At 39.4% G+C, this 23384-nt stretch overlaps 1 protein-coding gene across 1 annotated transcript; it reads left to right on the forward strand.

The window, feature by feature from the left end:
• Nucleotides 1-1125: 1125 nt before the first annotated feature.
• Nucleotides 1126-23136, forward strand: PDGFD (platelet derived growth factor D; the record flags this gene model as incomplete). Its single annotated transcript, XM_010179563.1, has 3 exons — nt 1126-1327; nt 12243-12457; nt 23005-23136. Coding segments are annotated over 3 exons (549 nt in total), but the record flags the coding sequence as incomplete, so codon positions are not given.
• Between the last annotated feature and the right edge of the window lie 248 nt (nt 23137-23384).

Genomic DNA, 23384 nt, shown 5'->3' on the forward strand with positions numbered 1-23384 from the left:
AACCAAGCAATTCTGTGATTCTGTGATTCATGAAAGAGGGTTTCTAGGGGTTTTCCCTCAGTGTTTTAATGTACAATACCAAAATCCAAATAACTCTTGTGCTATATTTTGCTTCTTGTTGGACAAAATCAGGTATTTTGATTGTGGTCCTTCAGAAAGTAACAGATCTGCATTAATAGTTTTTCTTGCATGTATTTTACACATACTATGAGGCTTTGTGCTTGCACAAGGGAAAAAGTGATGTCAGAGTAGGGAATACTGTGATTCTAAATTACTAAAAATGTTTAAAGTCCTCTCCAGTAAAAATGAATTTGCTGTAATCTTTCTGTCAAAGTCAAGTTGTGCCACAAGTTCAGTGGGAACCAAATATGCTCAGAGAATGGTACTTGACCCTTCCTGGTTGGAAATAATATTGCATTTGGTATTATGATATAATTGTGAGTATATCACTCTGTTGTTAACCCCAATATCCGTTGTTACATTGCTGAGATCCAAATACCATTTTTTTTCCTCATTTGTGTAGTAACTTGTGTTTTTGGTAAAAGGATGGGAGAATTGGCATTCATCAGTGTTTCATGATCTATTTAATTCTTTGGGATAAAGGGCCATCTTTTCCTGTCTTTAATCAAGCCAAATTTCTTGTCCAAATTGACCAGGAAAAGAAAGACTCTGGTGGACTTGTTGTCTTTGTCTATCTCTGCTGTGGTTTCTCATCTCTTATTATGGATTTACCAGCAAAGCTGGTGGAGCTGTGAAGGAACCAACCCAGCACTACAAGGCACCTCCACTCTGTGGTCGTGGCCATCACAGTAGTTTCAATTACATCTTTGTATATGTGCAAACCGTCATCCTCTTTGAGGAGTGTGCATGTTGACAGTCCAGCAGTGGCAGTGCTTCCACTCTCTGCATCTCCTCCAGGATTTTCTTGGTCATTCCTTGGTGTCTCTTCTCCTTGCAAAAGAAAACACAGGCGTAACAAAGCCTGACCCAGCTAAGGACTTCAAAAGATGGCCCAAAGTAGCTGTTTTGGTCATAAATGAGACAAGTTTCTCAGTAACTGTTGTCAATTGTTTTGAGTGATGCTGTGGTTTATTCCAAGTACACTGAGATGTATGTCACTCTTAGGGGGTATCCTATCCCTCTCCATCAGTGACTGACCCTACGCTTACGGCAGAAGCACTGGATCAGACCATCGCTGCATTTGACACAGTGGAGGAGCTGCTCAAACACTTCAACCCAGACTCCTGGCAAGAAGATCTCGAGAATTTGTACACAGACAGTAGCCACCATTATCGAGGCAGAAGCTACCATGACAGGAAGTCCAAAGGTAGGAACAGTCACTATGTACATGCTTTGGGGCAAGACCTGAATATACCTTCACTCCTTATGGAAATGTCCATTGATCAGGTGTTAGATTCTGGTGCCTATGTTCCTGTGAAGTCACGGGGCAAGATGCCACCAATTAAAACCAGGGACAAGTAATTTAGTCCTTAAACGTTTATTGACTGAGTATTATTTTGCCTGAGCAGTCAGACTGAAAACTGTCCATCATTATGATGGATTTGCAAATAAAAACATAGACCCATGTGTAAAGGACAGGCGGTTCTCAGTTTCACCCTCTTAAACATAGCTTTGTGTGTAAGGCATGGGGCTCCTAATTACCTGCACTATCATCTACTTTTAAATACCTTGCTTAGGGATTGTTATCTGTTGAGTGAGGAATAATCACTTTTATCACATTGTGCTTAGGGAAGCATCTGGCGCAGACACCTGTAAGTGCAGCTGGTTTTTTAGTATGTGAACATCTCACTGTTTTTCATTACATTGGCAGGGAACATTATTATGATTTAGCATCTTTTTCTGTAATTGAGCAAAGCACACATTTCTAGGTTATGTTTCATGTTTCCTTCTGTTACTTCAAATCATCCACCAAATGGCAAAGCAAAGAAATGTGACGCTAACAGTACAAACGCATAACGATAAAGAAACACTATTTAGAAGAGACAGTCATGCTCTGGGGTAACTGCGCTGAAGGGTCTGATGAAATTGCCCTTTATGTGCAAATACAGATTTAGGGCATCTGTTAGGCTTCTCCAAGATGACAATTGCCGTAATTTTCACAGAAGATCTGGAGTGAAGTATTTTATTCTAGTCCTTCTCTTGATATCATCTACAATTTCTAGATTATGTATTTATATGCATTCTTCTTTATAACTTTATAGTGCCTGAGTCATGGTTCTGAGTCTGTGAGGTCTACCATTTATTTGCATCTCAAATCCTATTCCCCCCTGTGTTAAGTATCTGCTGAGGAGGAGGAGAGGATTGTAATTCTATGTTTGTAACTTACTTGCTATCAAATTATGAGGCATTGATTTTAAAAGGGATATATAGGCTGCATCTGTATTAGCAAAAATAGTGTCAAGGAGTGTTACCAGGCCCTGAAATCAAATCATCATGTTGCTAAAGTGTTGGCCTGGTCTCTGCTTAGTTTTGGCCTAGGCCAAGTGATATTCTGGGAGGTCATTGCTGGGCATGAACCAGGAGTTGGCAGAGACCAGCTGCCATTCCTGGTGGTTATTTTGCATGTGGCCGCCTTGTCTGCAGGAGTATGAGGTTAGCGGTAGAGATGTGGGCTGTCCCATGCTTATAGGCCTTTGTATAGGAGAATGACCTCAGACATATACAATGTGTTAGTAGATATGCAGCCACTTTGGCCTACAGTTTCAAGACATGTTGACGATCTCTGGTTTGGGGCTCAGCACTTCAATGGAATCTGCGATAAAGCCCTGAGCACCCATCTGGTGAAAAGTGAACCTCTTTATTTTGTTCCATTTTTGTCACATCAGACGCTTCAGGCAACCACAACAGCACCTTCTGCAAAAAACATCACCTAACTGCCACTGCATCCCTTCTGAGATCAGTTTGATCTCATTTAGGGGTCTGTGAAACATGAGCTGTGTCTCTTATCCCCAGGCTGGATTTGACACTGATAGACATGTATACAAAAGAAATAAAGGGTATGTTTCTATTTTAATAGAAGCTGATTAGAAACCTTGATCCTGCACTGGTTCTGCTCTCCAGATTTCATTTGATTGTCAGATCATATTTGGCCTAATACTCCATAGTTTAAATGACCATGTGTATATAAAACAGCTTTTTCTGCATTATTGATGCTGATCATGTACACTACAGGTATCAGTCTGATCTGGTAGTACTTGGGAAATGCAGATGCATAAAGGTTTCTCCGTTTAGTATAAATGTAATTCAGCTTCTTGCATAACAAAAAACTGTAAAAGACATAAAGATTTTTCCAGTTTTTATTTTAACACTTGATTTATTTTAATAGGATTTTTTTCATTGCTGTTTTGGTTACAAGAATAAGTCAAAAAAAATTTTAGCAGTTTTTCTTTTATCTTCAAACTAAAGGCCAAATTCCCTTACTGTTAGCAATACTCTGGACAAATGTACCTCACCAAAATAAAATCCTTAAAAAATTTCAGTTAAGAAATTTATTTAGTCATAAACTTTTGACAAGATTAAAGGCTTATTCTTGGATGATGTCAGGAGTAGGGAATAGCTTTAACAAGTCTTTAAATTAGAAAAGCTTGGTGGCTTTTAAATACTGACACTGTGGATCTCTAAGGAATGTTTATAGGCACTGGGATAACCTTGCAGCAAAGAGAGCAATAGATTATAACATCATTTATTTCAGATATCTATCTGTTTCTGCTTTCAGCTTGGGTTTCATTCTTTATCCTTAGTTAGAACAGCCTTGAGGCAGATAAGAACAATTTGATGTAATCTCTGCCTATCTTTTACAGCATTTTCAGAACATGTCATATAAATGGTATAAATGAATTACTAATGATTTTACTCCTATCCAACTCTCTGCCCATACCAAATTGTGCTACAAAATTGAGCTAAAGAGGCGATGTTGCTGAATACCAATTCTGATAACAGGGATATGTGATAAATGACATTTAAATGGTATGTTTTACTAATTTGGCAATCAATAATCCACAAAGATAAGAATAAGGGTCAAGGAAATAAGAAATACAGTGGTTTAGAATAGCTGAAACACACAGAATGACAGAACAGATGAAGTGGGAAGGTGCGTCAGGAGATTGCCTACTGCAACCCCACTGCTCAAGGCAGGGCCATCAGCACCAGGTTGCTAGAGACCATGTCCAGTCCAGGTTTGAATATCTCCAAGGATGGAGATTTCACAACCTCTCTGGGCAACCTGTGTCTGACCACCTTTGAAACAAAAAAAAAAAAGCAAACAAGAAATGGGTTTTAAACATTTAAATAAGTTTTCCTGTGTTACAATTTGTGTCCAATACCTCTTGTCCTTTCAAAGTCTCTGGCTCCATCTTCTTTACTCCCTCCCATCATGTGTTAATACACAATAAGATAAGAAAAGATTGATCCCTCCCTGGATATCTTCGCAGAATCACAGAATTTTAGGAATTGGAAGGGACCTCAAAAGATCATCCAGTCCAACCGCCCTGCCAGAGCAGGATCACCTAGACTAGGTTGCAGAGGAACACGTCCAGGCGGGTTTGAATGTCTCCAGAGAAGGAGACTCCACAACCTCTCTGGGCAGCCTGTTCCAGTGCTCTGTCACCCTTACAGTAAAGAAGTTTTTCCTTCTGTTCAGGTTGACCCTCCTATGCTCCAGCTTGCACCCATTGCCCCTTGTCCTGTCATTTGACATCAGAGAGAAGAGCCTGGCTCCTTCCTCCTGACATGTTTATAAACATTAATGAAGTCACCCCTCAGTCTCCTCTTCTGCAAGAACCTTAAAGATGAAGAGTGTGTTGATTAAACCTGTATGTATGATAACTCCATTCCATCTAAAAAATCTGGTCATACACCTCTACAATGCTGATGCAACTCTGTTGAGTTAAATGCATTTCTTTCTATTGACACTGTTAAAGTCAGATACTGGTATCAGGTGAGCCTTGCCAATAACCGCCTGAAGTTTTAAATTTAATTCTACATATGTTCAGTGAGATTTGCTGTTAACCACTCCAGCAGAAGCCAACTATAGAATCACAGTGAAACCCAGACTGAAAGATAGAAAAGAAAGGGGGAGGTACACATTCACATTTTCAAAATCCTTAAATGAGAGGCCTTGTATAAGCTACAAACTACTGTGTACACCTCCTACATGGAAATATGAAAAGTAAATATTTCAAATAACATTTGGAGCAGTTGCAAATATACTCAAAGTGGTTTGCTAGCCATTGCTGCATTTTAGAAACTGTGAATATATGAATATTCAGCCTTGAGCTCATCCTAGACTCTTAGGAAAAAAGCAGGTCATACATTGAACTTCTAGACAAATAGGTTTTTCTTGTTTTAGAGAGTCATAAGGAGCATTCAGACATCTTTGAAGGAAAAATGTTCCATCCTACAATTTAAATTTTTGAAAGCATCAATGTATCTGTGTGATAATATTAGAAGAGTTCCTCAGAGATATTGTTGTAAACAGTTGCAACCATCAATTAAACATCACATAACTTTTCCCACATGCTTGTTTGCATTTATCTTTTGTTGTTCACTTTGAAGTTTTACATGCCATTGAAAAAGGCTTTATAATTTTAAAAAGACCTCTGCCTGTGAAATGGCTTGTGTACAAAGAGAGATACAAGAAATAAAAGTTCAGTTTCTCATTATAAAAGTAGATTGAAATGTCTAGGGGATGGGACTTAGAGAAAGGGGTCATCTTTAAAAAGAAATGTTTGTTTGGCTTTGGTTGGTTTTGGTTTTTTTTCACCAATAAACCGAGGAAGCAGGAACACATGTGGATAGATACATTCTGGTAATTAGCAAGACTACTCATACTTCTGTGCTGATTTTTTGGGGAATTTTTTGCAAGAAGCCTTTGGCTATGAGAAGAAATTAATAAGGTGCGACATTCTTGCAATAACATCCGTCTGCAATGACAGTTTTACAAGTTAAATAAATAACCACTTGCTGGCATAGCCACGCTGCTCTCTAGAAGGGGAGTAGCAAGATGAGACCACAAGTCTTCATGGAATGTGCTTTTGCTGTCCATTGCCAAACAGGTTCCCAAGATCAGGCAAGATTCACCATGTCCTTAACAACAGTTTTTAATTGTCACTACTTATAGTGGTCTAGCAGGAAGTTAAGATTTGAACTCAGGAACGTAATTTCTCAGGGGTTTGCAAACAGTGGCCCATAAATTTCTGCAAACGTCAATGTATTCTTCCTTGAAAGGTTCTGGGACGGCTGCCAGCAAGTTTCAGTGCACCAGACAGGGAGTGCAGGCATCACGAATGCTGAATGCCCACTCATTCACGGCACATGTGAATATTCCAAGTAGATGGAATACCTTCTCAAATAGTGTCTAATTTAAAGTATTTCCTGTGCTTAAAAACTGGGATATTTCTTTCATCCTTCTTCAGTTGGGAACCAGTTGTCAGTTGCATGCAAACTACACGCATTCATTCATTTCACAATCTAATTCAGATCGACATCCATACTCTTCCCACTCTGTGACAAATGAGATTTTCCCTCATGTTTTACGTGACAGTATTGTTGGTCACTGCAGTGAAAGCTTTTCTTATTAAACCCTATTTTTAAATGCTAGTGAAACTTGCAGCATATTATCTTTCACTGAAATAAGCTGTTCAATTCCACTGATTTCAGTGAAGCTACATCCATTTATGATACTGATGGTTTGGCCTGCTTTTGTTACTTGACCTATACTGCAGCTGATAATTAGCTTGCCAGTCCATAATAGGCCCTTATATTGTGAACCTTGTTTCCTGTGGACAGTTACAATCCCACTGAAATTCTGATCTCTCATTCCTCTCAAATAATAGTTGCTGTATTGAGGAGGTTTGTCTTGGCACTGTGATTCTGTAGTAAATCCAGATTGCAGCATCTTTTTCCCAACTCCCACAAGAAAGACTTGGACAGCTTCTAAAATTTTCAGGTTATGTAACAAACTGCTTATTGTGATATCATTAAGCCAGTGGAACAGTGAAAACTGTCAGCGATATGTGTTGAAGACTAAAAGCCATAGGGTTTGGTCAATATTCCATATGGAGAAGAATAATTTCATCAGTGTCAGTGCATTTAGATGATTTAACCAGTGGACGATGTGACTGTTTACCATGTGTATGGAACTGAATTTTCCAACTCAAGTTCAACCACACCATAGGTTCAGTCAGCTACAGCACTGCTCTGAATTGCTTGCTCAGTGCCTCTACGCTACCTGACACAGCCCTGGCATGCACCTTCATGCTAGTGGAGCATGAATGCTGGAGATAGAAGGTGGAATACATTCATAGGTCTACATTCATACATTCCACGCGCTACAGGGGGAATTTTTTAAAGCCAAGAGTCAAAATGAAAACAGCACAACCATTGTCACAAACTGTAAGCCGTACATGAAAAGGGATGAGAATCAAACTAGGACTGAACCCTGCTTATCTGGGCTGATACATGTCAGGTGAAGAAATTCCCATTTGTCATCACTGAACCTCATGATGTTTTTGCTAGCACATTTCTGCAGTCTGCTGAGGGACTTCTGACAGGCAGCCCTGCAGCACATGGACAGCTTTCCACAATTTGTTGTCACTGATAAACATGCTAAGGGTTTGCACCATTCCATCATTCAGGTCATCAGTGGAGATCTTTAGCAGTATTGAACCCAGCATTACCCCTGGGGAATACAGATAGTAACCAGCCACCAGTTGTACTTGGAATGGCTGATCACTTTGTTCAAACCCCTTGGACCTTCTGGTTATCATCTACCCCATTTGTAGTCCATCTATCCCATTATAGCTCATCAGTTTGGTTGCAAGGGTGCCATGGATCACTGTAAAAAATCAGCAGATGCCTCTGCTGCTTTCACCTCATCCAGCAAGGCAGTCGTCTCTTCATTGCAGAGAGCATGTTGGTCAGTCACAATTTTCCCTTGCTAAATCTATGCTGGTTGTTCCCAGTAACCCTCTTGTCTTTCATATGCCTGGATGTTTCTTCCAAATAGATTTGCTCCTTCATCTTACCATGGTCTGAGGCTAGGCTGTCTGGTCTGCAACTGCCTGAATCCTTCTTGCTTTGCTTGTACATGGCCTTGGCATGTGGTGTAGGAATACTGTGGAAAGGTGACTACCACCTCTTACAACTCAGCTCCAGTCTGTGGCTGATGCATGAAAAAAAGTGTAAAATATTCAGATATGACAATGCTAGGGCCATGTATAAATTTGGAACAGATAAAGAGTTAAAAGGAACCCTAACAGACCACCTGTCTTTTTAAAATTAATCAGTGACCAGCAGCATAAGTTTTCTTGCCTCTCCAATCTTCAAGGCGGCACCACCTGAATAAGATGTGGTATTAGCTGTAGCCTCCAATTTCACTTCTTACCTCTGATTAAGATCAATGTTTCAAGGTAAGCACACGGCTTAGTGCTATGTGAAATGACAATGGATTTAAGCATAGGATTTCAGGGGGAGGAGGAGGCAAACACTGTACCCAAGTATCCAGCTTACTGCTCCACTGCATCTTTTTATGTCTGCCTTGCCTTTAAATTGAATCTCTGATGCAGTCATTCTGTAATAATACTTTGAAGTTATTTGCATCCAGTCTACAGAACCTTTTAGTTCTAGTTTTAAATTAAGGACTCCAGTGGTTTCAGTCCTTGATAAGTAAAGCAGCAGGATTTCACACCAATCACACCAAGGCTTGGTTACATTTTAGTCACAGCAGTGAAGTGATGCATGAAACTGACTGTACTGTAAAATCTCATTGTTATATGGATGAGGAAATGGACTGACTCCAGACAGTAAAACAATCCCAAGACAGGGAAAAATGCATATCGAAGCTTTCAGCAGAGTTGTTCAGAGCAAAATGTGTTCTTTTGTTAGGGGGCTGCAAACCACGGTCTAAAGCTAATTAGGCAATGGAAACTCTTCTTGGGTTTCAGTGGGATTCTACCAGAGTACAGCACACACTGTTCACAGAAGACATTGCACACTCACCTTATCCTGTCACACACTGGATTTCTATAGAGCAGAGTCCAAAAGAGTGTGGGTGTTTACCTCCAGATGAATTTTTATGGAGATTGATTTGTGTATCTCTTAAACCCTTTATTTAGTTTTTCCTTCTCTGCTTGAAGTTACTTACTTTCATGATTTCAGCAGCACTAAAAGAAGACTTCACTGCTGTTGTATTTGTCCACTTCAACCTGGACTGGGATACCTGAGATATGGCAAAGTGCAGAAAATTCACATCTTAACTGATAGCTCTGGGATTTGAGGTCCCAAAAACTGCTAATAAGTCAGGATCAGAATGCCTTGAGTATGATACCAAGAAGAATTCATGCAATTTTCCATTGAAAAATTTCCCGTAGGTTTTTCAAATATAGGACTTCATCAAAAAATAAACTAAATAAAATGTATTTTGCTGCTAATTGATTTCAGAATTCCTGAAGAATGCATCCAGAAAAAGTTTTGAGCCTTCTTTGTAAACAACTGATTCCTTCATACTACACAGTGAAAAAAATTATCCTACATATCTGGTTATTCCCTCCTATGCTTCGAGCAAGTCAACAGCTCTCTACAGTACTGACTCAGCCACAGCCTAAGAGACCCTGCAAAGACTTCTGAAAGTCATCAAAACTAGGCTTTTGAAGGCTGGTGAGCAAAGCCTTCCCTCCAGTGAAAGTGCTTTGCCAGGTCACCCCTTGCCATTTAAATTGAGCAGCTTAAGTAGTGATGCTAATATGTGTAATGCTGTGATGGATATAATGTGCTCTCTGCAGGAAAGCCCCCCTGCTCCGGTCCTTTAAATGCCGGTGCTTTCCCTCTCTGCCAGTCTCGTTACAAAGACTCATTTCTGTGTTGATTATGCAGCAGTGATAATAGGTATTGACTCAGTGCACGATGAGGACTGTTGAGCCTGAGGGAAAATTTCATCTGTCATAGAGTAGATTTTGTTCAATCTTCCGGACATCATCTTCTGGACACAGATGTCTGTTCATGTTTCCTGGGTCTGGGCCCTCTTTAATGACCAGTTTGTTACTGGAAGCCTTGTGTCCTATGTCACCTCAACTGAATTAAGGCTGAATTAAGCCTTCGAGCATTTTATTCTAACTCTGTCTAGAGATGTACCATTAGCAAATGCCATGCTGGTCCACGGCCAGCCTGTCCCAATAGTAGCCTGTTCATGTCAGTATCCACTCCCTGGCATTGCTGCAGTGCCAGAGTATGGAAGATCCAGGCTTTCCCCTTAAGAAATCTCATTAATCCTGAAGGCAGAATATTTTCTGCTCTTTTCTTCCTTTGGTTAATTTTTCCTTCACATCAGTCAGCTGAGATGAATAGTAGCTGGATACCTCTTTGCTTCATCGGTAAGCAAAGCTGATGGCAAAGGTCCTGATTAAAAACATTTAGAGAAGTGGGAAACACTTCCCTGTGAGAAGAATTAGCCTGAGAGCCTGCAATGACAAGGGGTGGCTTTGGAGAATGACAGTGGAGAAGAAAATACCATCTGTTAAACAAAGAAATCAATATTCTCTGGACTTCTAAGTCCTGGCTGTGGACATTGGGAGTGGGACATTTTTCTCCCACTGCATGAGTATACCAGCAGCCCCATTGATTTTGTGCTTCTATCAGGAGGATGATCTATACCTCTTCTGGAGAGATGCTAGCTCTCTGGAGAGAACCACTGAGATTTCATGCCGAGTTGTATCACAATTGCTATAAAATCACAATTTATCTGCTAAATTCCCATTGACTGAGATAACACCTTGCCAGAAAAGTTGAACTGCTATGATTTTCTATAATACCACTCGTGACATTTACGTACTCTTGCCTCTTGCATATCTTCCTTGTGAATATCTCCAGGGCAGAATGTAAAGCTGCATGGTATTTACAAATCGCAGCTTTTTCCACAATTTACAAGAACTGAGCCACAAAAGGTATGAAATGTCTTTGTTGGATGTTTTCACATGTTTTTAGTAAAGCACAAGCATAGATGCACTCAGAACCAGAGATGGTGTTGAGCTATTAAACATGTCCATGAAAATCTGATAGGTTCACAAATGCTACACTGTTATTTCAGTTCGCATTTAAGCCATTCCTATTGTCCTGTTGATGTTTCTATTATAAAATACTGTTTGGTGTGGGAATTCAGCACAAGTTCACATGTCCTCCAGGTGAATGAATGAATTATTGAGCTTTTGAACACTTAGTTGGTGGACTGAATCCTAAGAAAAAGAATAAAGCAGAAAAGGAGGGAAAAAGAAATCAGAAAACTTCTATAGAAATAAAACTCATTAAATTTGTTACTGTTATCTGTGTTACAATTGTGAAAAATGTATTTGTGGAAGGGTTTTTTTGTTTTGATTTGTCTTTACTTGCTAAAGCTAGAAACAGCACATAAACTCACGGTTGACAGTCTATAAGTTATTTTTATGGTTGGCTTTACTACTTGTTTACGTGACACATCTCACAGAGACACCAGGCATTTAAATATCAAGCAACTACTGGCATTCAATGAAGCTCATTAGTTTTAATTGTATTTATTTATATGCCTATTATTGTAGCATTTACCAGCTGAAATTAATATTGCTTAAATTGATTTCTCCATCTAAAAGAGAGTTATCCAGACTCTATCCATAAACAATACAGACAAGCAACTTGAGAAAGCAAGTCATGCCACCTGTCTTAAATGCTGCTTCAAGGAAGGGATGAACCATTCCCCAAAGACATTTCTCTACTGACCACAGGAAAAGCCTTGTTTGAAGTGTTTGCCTTTTGTATGCCCGCAGTTGGGCAAAAGGAGTTATGCCCATAATAACAAAAAAGAGCTCATCATCTAAGTAAGCCAGGTATAAGCAGAGGAGGGAAGAGAATACCAGAGGTGGAATCTCTTACCCAAGGATTCATCGGTGACAAAGCAAATAAAATAACCAGTCTTCAGCTTTCAGCTCAATATTTTACAGCAAGCCTTCCCTTCACATTTGTAGTCAGTGTGGGCTCTGCTAAGAGAGTCCATGGGAGCGGGATGAGAGCCTGGATGGCCACCTGTAATGATTTAAAATTGATGGGTTTATGTTTATCTGTTCAGAAATCGCTGCTGTACTTCACATATTTTCCAAGCAGTGACACATCACTTTGTGTTATTGACTGTCTGGGGAACGGTATAAACCAGAGGAATGTCCCACTCAAACCTGACTAATGAAACTTCTTTTGCATTGCAGTTGACCTGAACAGGTTGAATGATGATGTGAAACGTTATAGCTGCACTCCAAGAAACTACTCTGTCAATTTAAGGGAAGAACTGAAGCTGACAAATGTAGTTTTCTTCCCCCGCTGCCTTCTTGTCCAGCGCTGTGGAGGAAACTGTGGCTGTGGTACTTCAAACTGGAAATCCTGCATGTGCATGTCAGGGAAAACAGTGAAAAAATATCATGAGGTATTTTCATTATTTTTCTTTTCTTTGGTACTTCTTTTGAGTATTTATTGCTTATGTGGATTCTAAAGACTTTTCTCAGGGCTGCTTATATTGATTATCATGTTATACTGATCATGCTATATCATGTTATATTAACATGCTGATATTAACATGCTGATATTGATTAGCAAGTTAGATCTACAGGTCAGAAATCAATGGGCAAAAATCACTGACTACAATGAAGTGTCATAGGCGAAGATACTGTCATTTGAGAGAGACTGGAGTGTTCAAGTGAATGCCTCCTGTGGCCACCACTCTTCCTGAGGTGAAGGATCTGCTTAGGCTTCCAGGTGGGTCAGGTAGCCTTGGAGTGGAGCCTGGACTAGATAATGGCATTGCTCGTGCTGACCATGCTAGATACCAGCTTCGTACCTCATGAAGCCCCATTCATAACTTCCACTGCAGTAATCCATACAGACACACACACACACACACACACACACACACATAGTCAATCTGCAGTAAGGCCTGATTTTAATAATTTTAATATTATTGTCTTTAATGCCACAGCATTGCCCAGCAATTTGCATTTGAAAGTGGTGAATGAGCAGAGTGGAAGGAGGTTATATGTGTGTTAGAAAGTGGTGTTAACAGCTGTTTATGGGTAAGTTAATTTAGAAGAAACACGAGAGACCTTTTGTACCTCTCTGGATGGAAGCTACCACAGCATCCTAGTTAAGCTTGTTGCAAGAATAATGCTAACATTGGACTGATTTTTCTCCAGTGAAGGACTGATACCATGTGAATGTGCATACCACTGGAAATATTATTTTTAGTAACTCAGAGACATGTGTTCCTTGAGAGATTTGACTACACTTCCTTTTGTTTTGTACTATATATTTAAAACGTATGACCATGCTTGGAAATTACAATTAAATCACTTCTAAACTCTCTTCCCTTCCAGATTTATTACCTGAAGGAAGCAGCTGAATCTTTCAGCCTTAGCTTTTTTCCCACTCAGCAATTTTTTAGGAAGGCAACATTTTTGCATAAGAACAAAGTCCATTATTTATTTTTAATTTTATTCAGAACACATTTAGAGAGGACAAAAACAAGGAAAGAGCATTTTATATTCTTGCCTCTAAATCAGTATTGGTACTATCCAGTTGTACTAGTACTTGGTATTATCCTCTGAACTGTATGAAAGTAGGTAGGTGCATGCCATGCTGACTTAATGTCTGACACATATCTCTTATAAGAGCCTCATTTGTCACTTGGCATAAGTCTCAAGTGAAAATCAACTTCATGGACTTCAAATCTGAATATGATGTGAGCTCATACCATGAAGGCTTTAATATGGGAGACCCTAGGTCTGCTATAGCAGACAGCTGTTGAAGGTCAGACCTTTGCCTTGCTGTGAGCAGTGTGGTTACCCTTTTCCAAGGTAAGAGATTTTTTCTCACAATTAGCTGCAGAACACAGCATACTCCACATCAGCTAGAACTAGAGAATAGTTAATATTTTATCTAATTTTAAACAAGATGCAGGGGATGACCTTGGTAATTACAGAGCGGAAAGCATATCAGTGGTAGAAAAGTTAATTGGAAAAAAATTAATAGGTTTAAAATACCTAGATGACTATGAGCTGATAAAATGAATTTGGAATGCCTTATGTATGAATAAATATTATACAGCACCACAACATTGTACAGGAATGCTAGAAGACCTGGAACCTTCTTCAGAGAGCGAACAGTTGACCAGACAAGATCAGACATGGATTAGAAGCTGGTTAAGAGATAAAGGGCAAAGGTGGTAGAGATGAGCAATTTTCGACATAGGAAGTGGCTATCTGTGGGTGCCCTCCATATGCGGATTCAGTGTTATTTCATGTATGATCAATCTGGAAGGAGGTGAACAGTGAGGTGGCAAAAATGACAGCTAGCACAGGAGATAGCATACTTCTACAGCAGAGAAGGCTGCAGGGGATTTCAAGGGATTTTACGTCTGTGTGACTACTTAAAACTACAGTTTAGAAAAGCAGCAAGCATTAGAAAAAGCAGTCTTAACTGTTTGTTCATATAACACCGGGTATGTGAGGGGCAAGTAGTGAATTGCCATGAAGAGCTTCAGGAAAACAGTTGCTCAGTGCAGTGGTGATGGGCAAAAAACCCAAGTAACAGCCTTCTGCAGGAATGGAGGTGAATAGGGAATAACAGAGCAAATATTTATTATGGCCTGGGTAAATTGGTGGGGTGCTTATACTGAGTTTTACCTATTGGTGGTTAGAAGGATAAAAGCAAGAATAGAAAAGGTATGTAGAAGCAGAAAACATACATCAAGAGAGATATAGAAGAAGATAGACATCAAAAACATTTGTAAAGCAAGTGGACTCATAGTTTTGGATAATTTCATTTTGAAAAAAATGGGAACAAGAGAACACACAGTGAAAGACAGAAAATAGGAAATAGTACCTAAAGGAAAAATAGGTCTTCCTAAATAGTCTTTTCCTTAAGAAAAGTACAAGCAGAGTCTGAGAGAGATTGAAAAGGAACTAATTTAAAATTATAAAAAGTAATTTGACTTTTTTTTTCAACTCTTAAATATATGTGGTGCATAAGTCAGCAGGATTCTGAGAGAATTAAAAGTAAAATGTAAACTTGAGAATCCTTGGTCACATCCACATCAGAACATAAGCCAACTGTTGACAGTATCTACAAAAAAACCCTCCTGATTATAAACATGTTATCAAGCACTTATTTTTATTCAGGTGTTCGGGAGCATCTGATGCTGGGACACCAGGATATTGCATTAATCAGGTGTTGGTCAGAACCAGGATGTCATGGCATATCTCTCCCCAGAACTAATCACTAAATTCAGGAAATTAAATATTCACACTAGTACATCACTGCTAATTTAATTCACTACTCCTTTGTTCTCTGAAAATTGTATGAATTCAAGACAGTGTTTCAGCTTTACCATTAAATGGCGTTTGTAAGTTCAAATTTAAACTAAATCCCTTAGGGATGAGTTAATAGCTCACTGAGCAGAAATTTAGCCAAGTGACTCCCATTAACATGAGTGGAAGCCATGCAGATAAATTCATGTATGACATAGTAAAGATGTGTCCATTAATTTTGGTCCAAAATATTTTCCACTTTATTATTATTATTATTATCATTAGCCATGCACAGCTAATCAGTTTTACGTTTTATTCTCCTTCGACACTTAACTCTAATTTTATTTAAAAGCCTGAGGAAGGGCTTCTTGACAGGCCAGTTTTAGAACCATGGAGCTGCTTTACTCTTTATGAAGCCAGTTTGAAACCCAGTAGCCTTAACCAAAAATCCTTTAGTTGCATAACGAAGGACAGAGCTTCACACTTTATTAAATCCCCAGCGCTGTTAATTTGGTTAAAAAATCTCTGCCTTCTGCTGCAGGAAAAAGTAGGCCAGATTTAAATGCAACTCTCAATTACTTTGATTTATTTGCAAAACACACCAGAAGGAAATATAAGATGGTGGAGCAAAGAAGGCATTTGTAGCAGCTGAAAACGAGTCCTGCAGACTCCAGACCGCTTCTCTTGCCAGGATAATTTTACCTGACTGCTATCCTGGAGTTCATCTCCTGAGCTCCTTGACCCATCAGAGCTACTTGTCCTGCACATGGATACGCTTGTCCCCAGTGGTAAAAATTTGACTGGAAATCACTTTAAAGTTCTCTGGCATTTCTGAGCTACCCTGTATTTCTGGATGGGAAAGACAGGCAGGCAATTTTCCAGAAGTGTTAGGTTCCTTTTTGGCTTTTTCTCACAGTGCTGGAGTAGCTGCGTGCTGGCAGCTGCAGGGACACAAGTGTCCGGAGTGTTTGTTCAGAGAGAGGTTTCTAGTCCAGAGAGATTTCAAGGTTATCTTCTCCTTATGCTCTTAATGTTTTTTCGTTTCCCCCTTAGTTCCTATTCAAAGGATCACACTGTACTCATCACCAAACGCTCCCTCCTGGTGTCGCAGGACTAATAACTATCACGTGTAGCCTTTAATTTCCCCAAGCTGCGAGTGCTGCTCCAGTTCCCTGAACAGACTGTGCAGCTCTTTCCTATCATGTCCAATTCTAAGAAATAATGCAACAGCAGGGAAAATGAGAAAATGAGAATGTCACGGTAAGGGGTATCTTTTTCTTTATTGCCCTGGGAAATGCTAATAATGAGATCTCGGGTCTTTTTTATGGCCTGGAAGTTTGCCATAACTTCACCAAAATACTCGGCAGTTTCCATAAGTAAACGGGCTCATAACTTGAGTAAACAGTTTTATGGGTGGGGTGCTTTCTTTGCAGGAGTTTTGTGATGCTCTGTGGTTTTCCACAGCTTATGTGTTTGCTTGAGACCAGAGCTTATGGACAATACTCGTGACTTACCACATAGTGTCACGAACCCTGCAAACCAAACAGGCCAAGTGCTGGCAGCGTCTCAAAACATCTCAAGCACTGTCTACCATAAGTGATATCGAGTTATGTCACAGGGCTTAGGGCAAGGGAGAGACAAAGCAATACATGGAAATGAATGCATTAAAAGCATGTTTTCCATTGCAGTGCATATCTTTGGAAATGCCCAGAGCTGCTCAGAGAGGGGGGCTCTAACCCTGGTAATCACCCAGCCCAGAGAAGGTGTGAGGGAACTCAGGCCATAACCCGATTCAGCTGGGGCTGCGGCTGTGCCGTCCGCCCAGCATGCACACACCTCAGAGAAACAAGAAATCGGTTCCCCCATCTCATTGCTGTAACTGATGAGATGTGAAATGAGTTTCTGTGAGGAATAAACACTCTTAAGGTAGCAACCAGAATTTGTCAGTGTATAAACTTCCACAAACACAGTGCTGAGCATCACAGCTAAAAGGCATAAAATGAAAAAAGCGAAGTGGTGAAAGCTGATTGCATATTTTACCTACTTACTTGTCTCTCCTGTAAAGACAGGCATTTTCCATTGTCTGTATGGTGCTTCTTCCTGCCCTTATCCACCACTTTTTAAAGCATGACACCTCCATTCAAGTTTCATATTGACTTGAGCTTGTCTGATGCCTTCATAGGACACACATTCAATTAATTCTCAACAATGAAGTTTAGATTAGTATTTGGGTGGCTGCTTTGTAACCTCTTGCTGTCCTGAGAGAGGGAGCAGACATCTCAGAGTGCCTGCACAATGCCAAGTCTTTGTGGGAGTTGATGAGAGATAGGAGTAGCTTTAACTGGACCCAGCATTGTAAAGGGAAAACAAGACAGCAGGGAATATTACTGAAGAGAAAAGAACAAGGGAGCAGGGGAGAAAATAAAAAGGTGACATGGGACTTCAGTAAGACAGAGGAGTTGTTGCACTGGAGGTAAGAGATGCAATACGATTTGGTGGTGTGGGGGCTTTTTTTCTTTTTTTTTCTTTATTTCTTTTTTTTCAGAGAAATGAGAAGAAAACCCTAAGGAGTCACATGAGAGAGCAGACAATAATCCTCACTCTGTCTTTAGACAGAGAAACATAACATAATTGAGCAAAAATGATACAAATGCTGCTGATACAACAAAGAAAATTTGCTATGGGATTAAAATGAGCCGGTGTCATCAAACCAGTGTGCAAGGAATATGGTCTGATGGTTGTATGTCCAGGAGATGATAGTACATATGTAAAGGAGATAAAAGGTTGTTATGGTAATAAAGGTGCAGAATTAACCTGACAAAAGAGTCAACGCATAGAAATATTATATAATAAGCAGCAATGGGATTTATTTGAAATGCAAATAGAAGGAAACAATGAGTCAGAAATGACTTCTGGGTCACAGGATGCAGAGAGGCCACAGAGGTGCAGTGAGGAAAAAGAAGGTTCATTTTTTACAAGATGAAAATGAAAGTTCTTGGGATGACATCTGGAAGTTAAGCAAGCGAGACATCCTGTGATAGATGTCTGGGCAGAGAGGCAATTTGGGAAGGGGAACGTGTATCTGGTCAGTGAAAAACCAATAGCTGGAGCCAGAATGCGTAACAAGATCACAAAAAGTGAAGGTCTTGTTGATGACACATATGTCAAAAATATCATAGCTTTAGTGACTGTTTCAGATGTTTAAGTTTTAAGCCAATTATATGTTTTGCTCATATTTGCTGTTTTAAAACAAAGAAAAAAATAGAATCAGTAATCTCATCTACATTTAATAATCCTTTATTTTGAATGCTATCACTGATCAGCAAGCAAACTATTTTTTCTTGTTCCTGATATCCTATAATTATCTCTGGTAAGAAAGAATACAGCTTTGGGTCTATGTTGTTATTTTAGGCTATGTTCCTGATAGAATAAAGATCCCTATGCTAAATTACAAACCACATTCCCATAATGCTTGGTTTCTTATGCTCAGAGCACAGCTAAATTGCGTGTGACCTTTGGATTAGATAACTTTCAGAAACTGCGGAGTAAGATTTTTCATCTGTATCAGAACTTGGATCTGTGTTGAATGTTCTGCACTTTTGATGCTTCCTCTTTCATGAATCTCAGACAAATATAATTTGGTTTGCATGCTAGAATCGTGGTATTTTTAGATGAGCAGAAGGAGATTAGATAATGCTGGATAGCAGGATTTTAAAATAAGTTCTGCAAAGTACAAATTTCACAATCTAAAATAGCATCCAGAGTTGCTCTCCATCCTCTGTCACTGGAATATTAAGCTAACCAGATATTGGGTAAACCATAGTCACGTTATTGATTATCTGCGGTCTTCTTACATTAATCAGAAAGAAAAAGAGCTGATTTTTGAGTGAGGCTTCAGATTTCTATTGATGTTGTACTGGTCAGGAATTTAACAAAGAATGTTTCTATTGTCCTTAACAAAGAAAAAGTAAATTATAATAAGCAAAAAATAGTTAAGAGTAACTGGATACCCTTTTATTATTATTATATTTAAGAAGTGTTGACTGGATTTCCTGTTACTCTCTGCTTTTTATTAAAAAAAAAAACCATCATGGAGTGTCATGGCTAAATGTTGCCTGACTTCAAAGGTAAATGATACGTAGCCAGGACTATCAGCAAATACCACAGGGAGCCGTTCCCCTCATCTAGCTCTACCCATCCAAAGCTGTGAGTCCAGCCTTTGGGCTCCTTTGTGGTTATCAGAGCCAACCCCACTGCTCTGCTCTTCTCAGCCCTTGGTCCTGAAGTGCTCTTTCAGATCTGCTGAGGTTAGAGGGAGACCAGGAAGCTGGCATCCAAATTCAATGCATGATCAATGAGCAAGGTCCCTGGCAGGGAAATGTACTTAAGCATTTTCTTTATATTTCCATCACCACCGCCCATAAGGAAAATTATGCAATGGCCACAGTAACCTCACCTTGAAACTTCTCAGATGCTCAGGCATATCTACAAAGTAAAACGCCATCTAGCAGATTGGTGTGTTCCTATGGAGCTGTCTGCACAAGAAGTGCTTGTTACCTGTAAACACCAAATCCAGCTCAGAAGCTAAGTCCTCTGTCTTGATAGTTTTTTTATTGCTTTAATAGTTTTATGACCATAATTAACTCAGTGTTTGATGAGGGGGATATGGCTGTAGTTATATACTCTTTGTGAGGCAATGATCTGAACAGCTGAGGCACCACATTTTGATTAGTAGTGACAGATATTGCTCCTTTAATTTGAAAACTGCAAGGTTATTCTTACTTTTCACCCACACAAAACAAACCTTTTGAGCATCTCAGATCTTCCTCACATCCATACATTTTTGCAGCTACTGATCCCATCAAAAAAGGAGCAATTCAGCGTCCTGAACAAAATTTCTTTGAACTGTTTTCATTAATTCAGTAGTTGCTCACCTTTGAGGACCTGACCATGTAATGAATAAACAGCAGCTATTTTCAAAATGAAGGGTTTTCTTTGAACTACTGTGGTCACCAGAAATGGCCTTAGTTCTTTATTCTTTTAAATTCCCTTGTATTTAGCTGAAACTAAATATATTAGATGGTAGCTAGACGGAAAGCTTTAAACATCAGTTCTGTGATCAGCTATTAAAGCAGTCCAATTTCAGCTGTGTTCAAACACTGCTTTTCTGTCTTGTCTGGGAAGTGCCTGCCAATTCATTTTTCTACTCTTATCAGCAAAGCCCATATACTGTGCTCATGTTTCTTAATATAAAACACAGGGAAAATGCTCAAGCTGTCAGGAGGTCTGTTAGCTTAAATACAGCCCACATCTTTGCTCTCATCCCATTACATACTTTCATTTGTTCTCAACTGAAAAAAATCCGATCTACCTCCCCATGATCTTGCAAAGTGTCAATCATCTGAATTTGTCAGATTTTTATGAAAGGCTTCTTTAAGTCAAGAATTTTATCATGGGTTCAGCGTCATCAGCTGTACTGGATTTTAAAAGTATGTTTTCTTAAAAAAAGCATCTTTGGATATGCAGTGTATTTTCAGCTGTGCAATAATCACAGCAGCCTGATTGGATTCAGTTCCTCTGTGTTTTGGATGTCAGTGTAGTACAGTGAATTGTCCTGGTGTCCATCAGGATTTATTGCATATATTGAGGCAGTCAATGTTTGAAATAAATTCAAATCCATTATAACCTTGTTGCTTTAGAAAGAAAAAAAAAAAAAGAAAAACAAACAACTCCATGTCTTTGCAGTTCTAACAGGGAAAAGTGATTATATCTTTCCAACACATTAATGTCTGTACCTTGCTTAGGCACAGTCCTTCCTCTCAGTATTACATAGGTTAAACATAAATTTTATCACAAAAGGGAAGACAAAATAATAGACTGTGTTCAGTGCTTATCACTTCCATTACATCCCATGGCCTTCCTACCCTCCAGGCATTAATGGTAGAGAACAAACAGTATCATCCTGAAGGCTTTCCACCTGCCTGCCCTTCCCCACTCGCTCTGCACAGCATCCCTGGCTAACCTTTGGCGAGTCATTCACACTTACTTTTGAGGACTTTCTAGTTTTGTTGAAATTGCTAATACTTTGTTGATTTGCCTCTTATTCCCTCTCCTTCCTGAAACCATCTCAATTCTTGTATGGTGTTGCAACATCAAAGTACAGAAAGTACTTTGCAAAAAAATTAAATTATTAATTGAGTAACAGTATGATCTCTTTGGGATCATGTTATTCAAGGCAGGAGTGTGGGTGTTTCTGTGGTTGAGTGCTTTTTACCTTATTTAGGTACCACTCCCCACTTGACCAGTGGCTTTGGCAGGTCATAGTCTCTTCTCTCCATCTTGTGAACAAGCAAGACAAATCTAGCTGATCTAGCAGTCACTTAGCATGAGTCACTACAGCCAGCCTAGAGGTGAGATGTATGCCTATCAACAGCAAATTAATGAAACAAAACAGAGGATTTCCTCCTCTCAACCTGCGCCACCATGCTAGTGGAGATATGAGCCTCAACCTCCAATGGTGGATTCACAAAGCATGCCCCTGCAAACCGCCATCCTCTTCAGCTTTTTCTAGTTCATGGTTTACATACTTCAACTGTCACAGAAGATTAGATAGAACACAACATTATGGCTGTTTTGCAGATAACCACGAGACCATTTTCAGGGAATCATAGATTCATACAATATCACGTGTTGGAAGGCAGCTCTGGGGCTCATCTAGCCCAATCTCCCAGTCAAAGCAGGGAGAATTTTGAAGTTAGATGAGGTTGCTCAGGGCCTTGTCCTGTTAATTTTGACTATCTGTCTCCAAGGTTTCTGCAACCTCTCTGGGCAACCTGCTCCAGTGTGTAATCACTCTCAGTATTTTCTTCCATATACCCAAATAGGATTTATTTTGTTGCAGTTTGTGCTCTTTGCCTCTTTTTCATCTTTATAACCTACAACCCTCTTTTATAGGGGTCTCAGGGTGATCGTGCCTAGATCAACTTTTTTTAGAAGCCTCTTATATGATGTATACTTCCCTAGGAAATACTTTTTGTTTTGTTGGAGTTTTTTCATATTATTCACAATAAATTATCAAGAAAGTTTTTAAATTGAAGCAGAGATTTTTAACATAAGCCTACAAAAGTCAGACTTCAGGGAAACTCGATGGGATCTGGCACATATTTTGTGCAAGCTCCATTCATATCCTTCTGCCTCCCACAGGCCTTTCATTTTTAGACCAATTCTAATGATATGTGCTTCAGAAATTTCAAATTGCATTAAAAAATGTTCTTTGTTCTTCAGAGCAGAAATATACAAGTAAAAGAAGGGGCAGAGCAATTCAAACTGTATGAATTCAAACAATTCAAATGTATGGAACTGCAAAGACAAGCCAAAGGAAACATGCTTGATAATCCTCGTGCAAAAGAGCAACTCTGGACATGGTTAGGGAACTGCACAATATAAAGATACCTGATGTAGGAAATAATCCAATTTGTCAAAGCTCCAGGACAAATAGTACAGCAGGATGTCATGAAATGGAAAGAAAAAGCTGGAAGTAAAACAAAAATGTGTCAAATTTGATTCTGGTCAGGGCCACTAAGGGTCATTGGTGCCCTTAAGACTCCAGCACTCTCATCCTCAAATCTCTAACAGCGTTTTCTAATCAATGCATTTCTGTTGATATTCCCAGGTGCTGAAATTCGTCCCTGAGGTTGAGCATCACAAAAGAAAAGGCAGAACTGGGAACAAGGCCTTGGTAGATATACAACTGGATCACCATGAGCGCTGTGATTGTATCTGCAGTTCAAGACCACCCCGATAAAAAATAAATAAATAAATAGAAGAAAAAAATCCAAGACACTCTAATTGCAGCTTACCAGACATTTACTTTTAAGCAGGATTGCTCTGAGGACCTTTACTCACTAATCATTTGAACTTTGCTACTAGCCAGCCTTTGCAATTAGCAAAAATGATTGCTGTGTATCAGCATAGCTGTGCCGAATACTGCTATGACAGCTAAACAGGTATGTAATAGATGTATGTATCAGCATCCAAGAATATAGGGTTATG

Source organism: Mesitornis unicolor, unplaced genomic scaffold (assembly GCF_000695765.1).
Source record: "Mesitornis unicolor isolate BGI_N332 unplaced genomic scaffold, ASM69576v1 scaffold16082, whole genome shotgun sequence".
NCBI lineage: Eukaryota > Metazoa > Chordata > Aves > Mesitornithiformes > Mesitornithidae > Mesitornis > Mesitornis unicolor.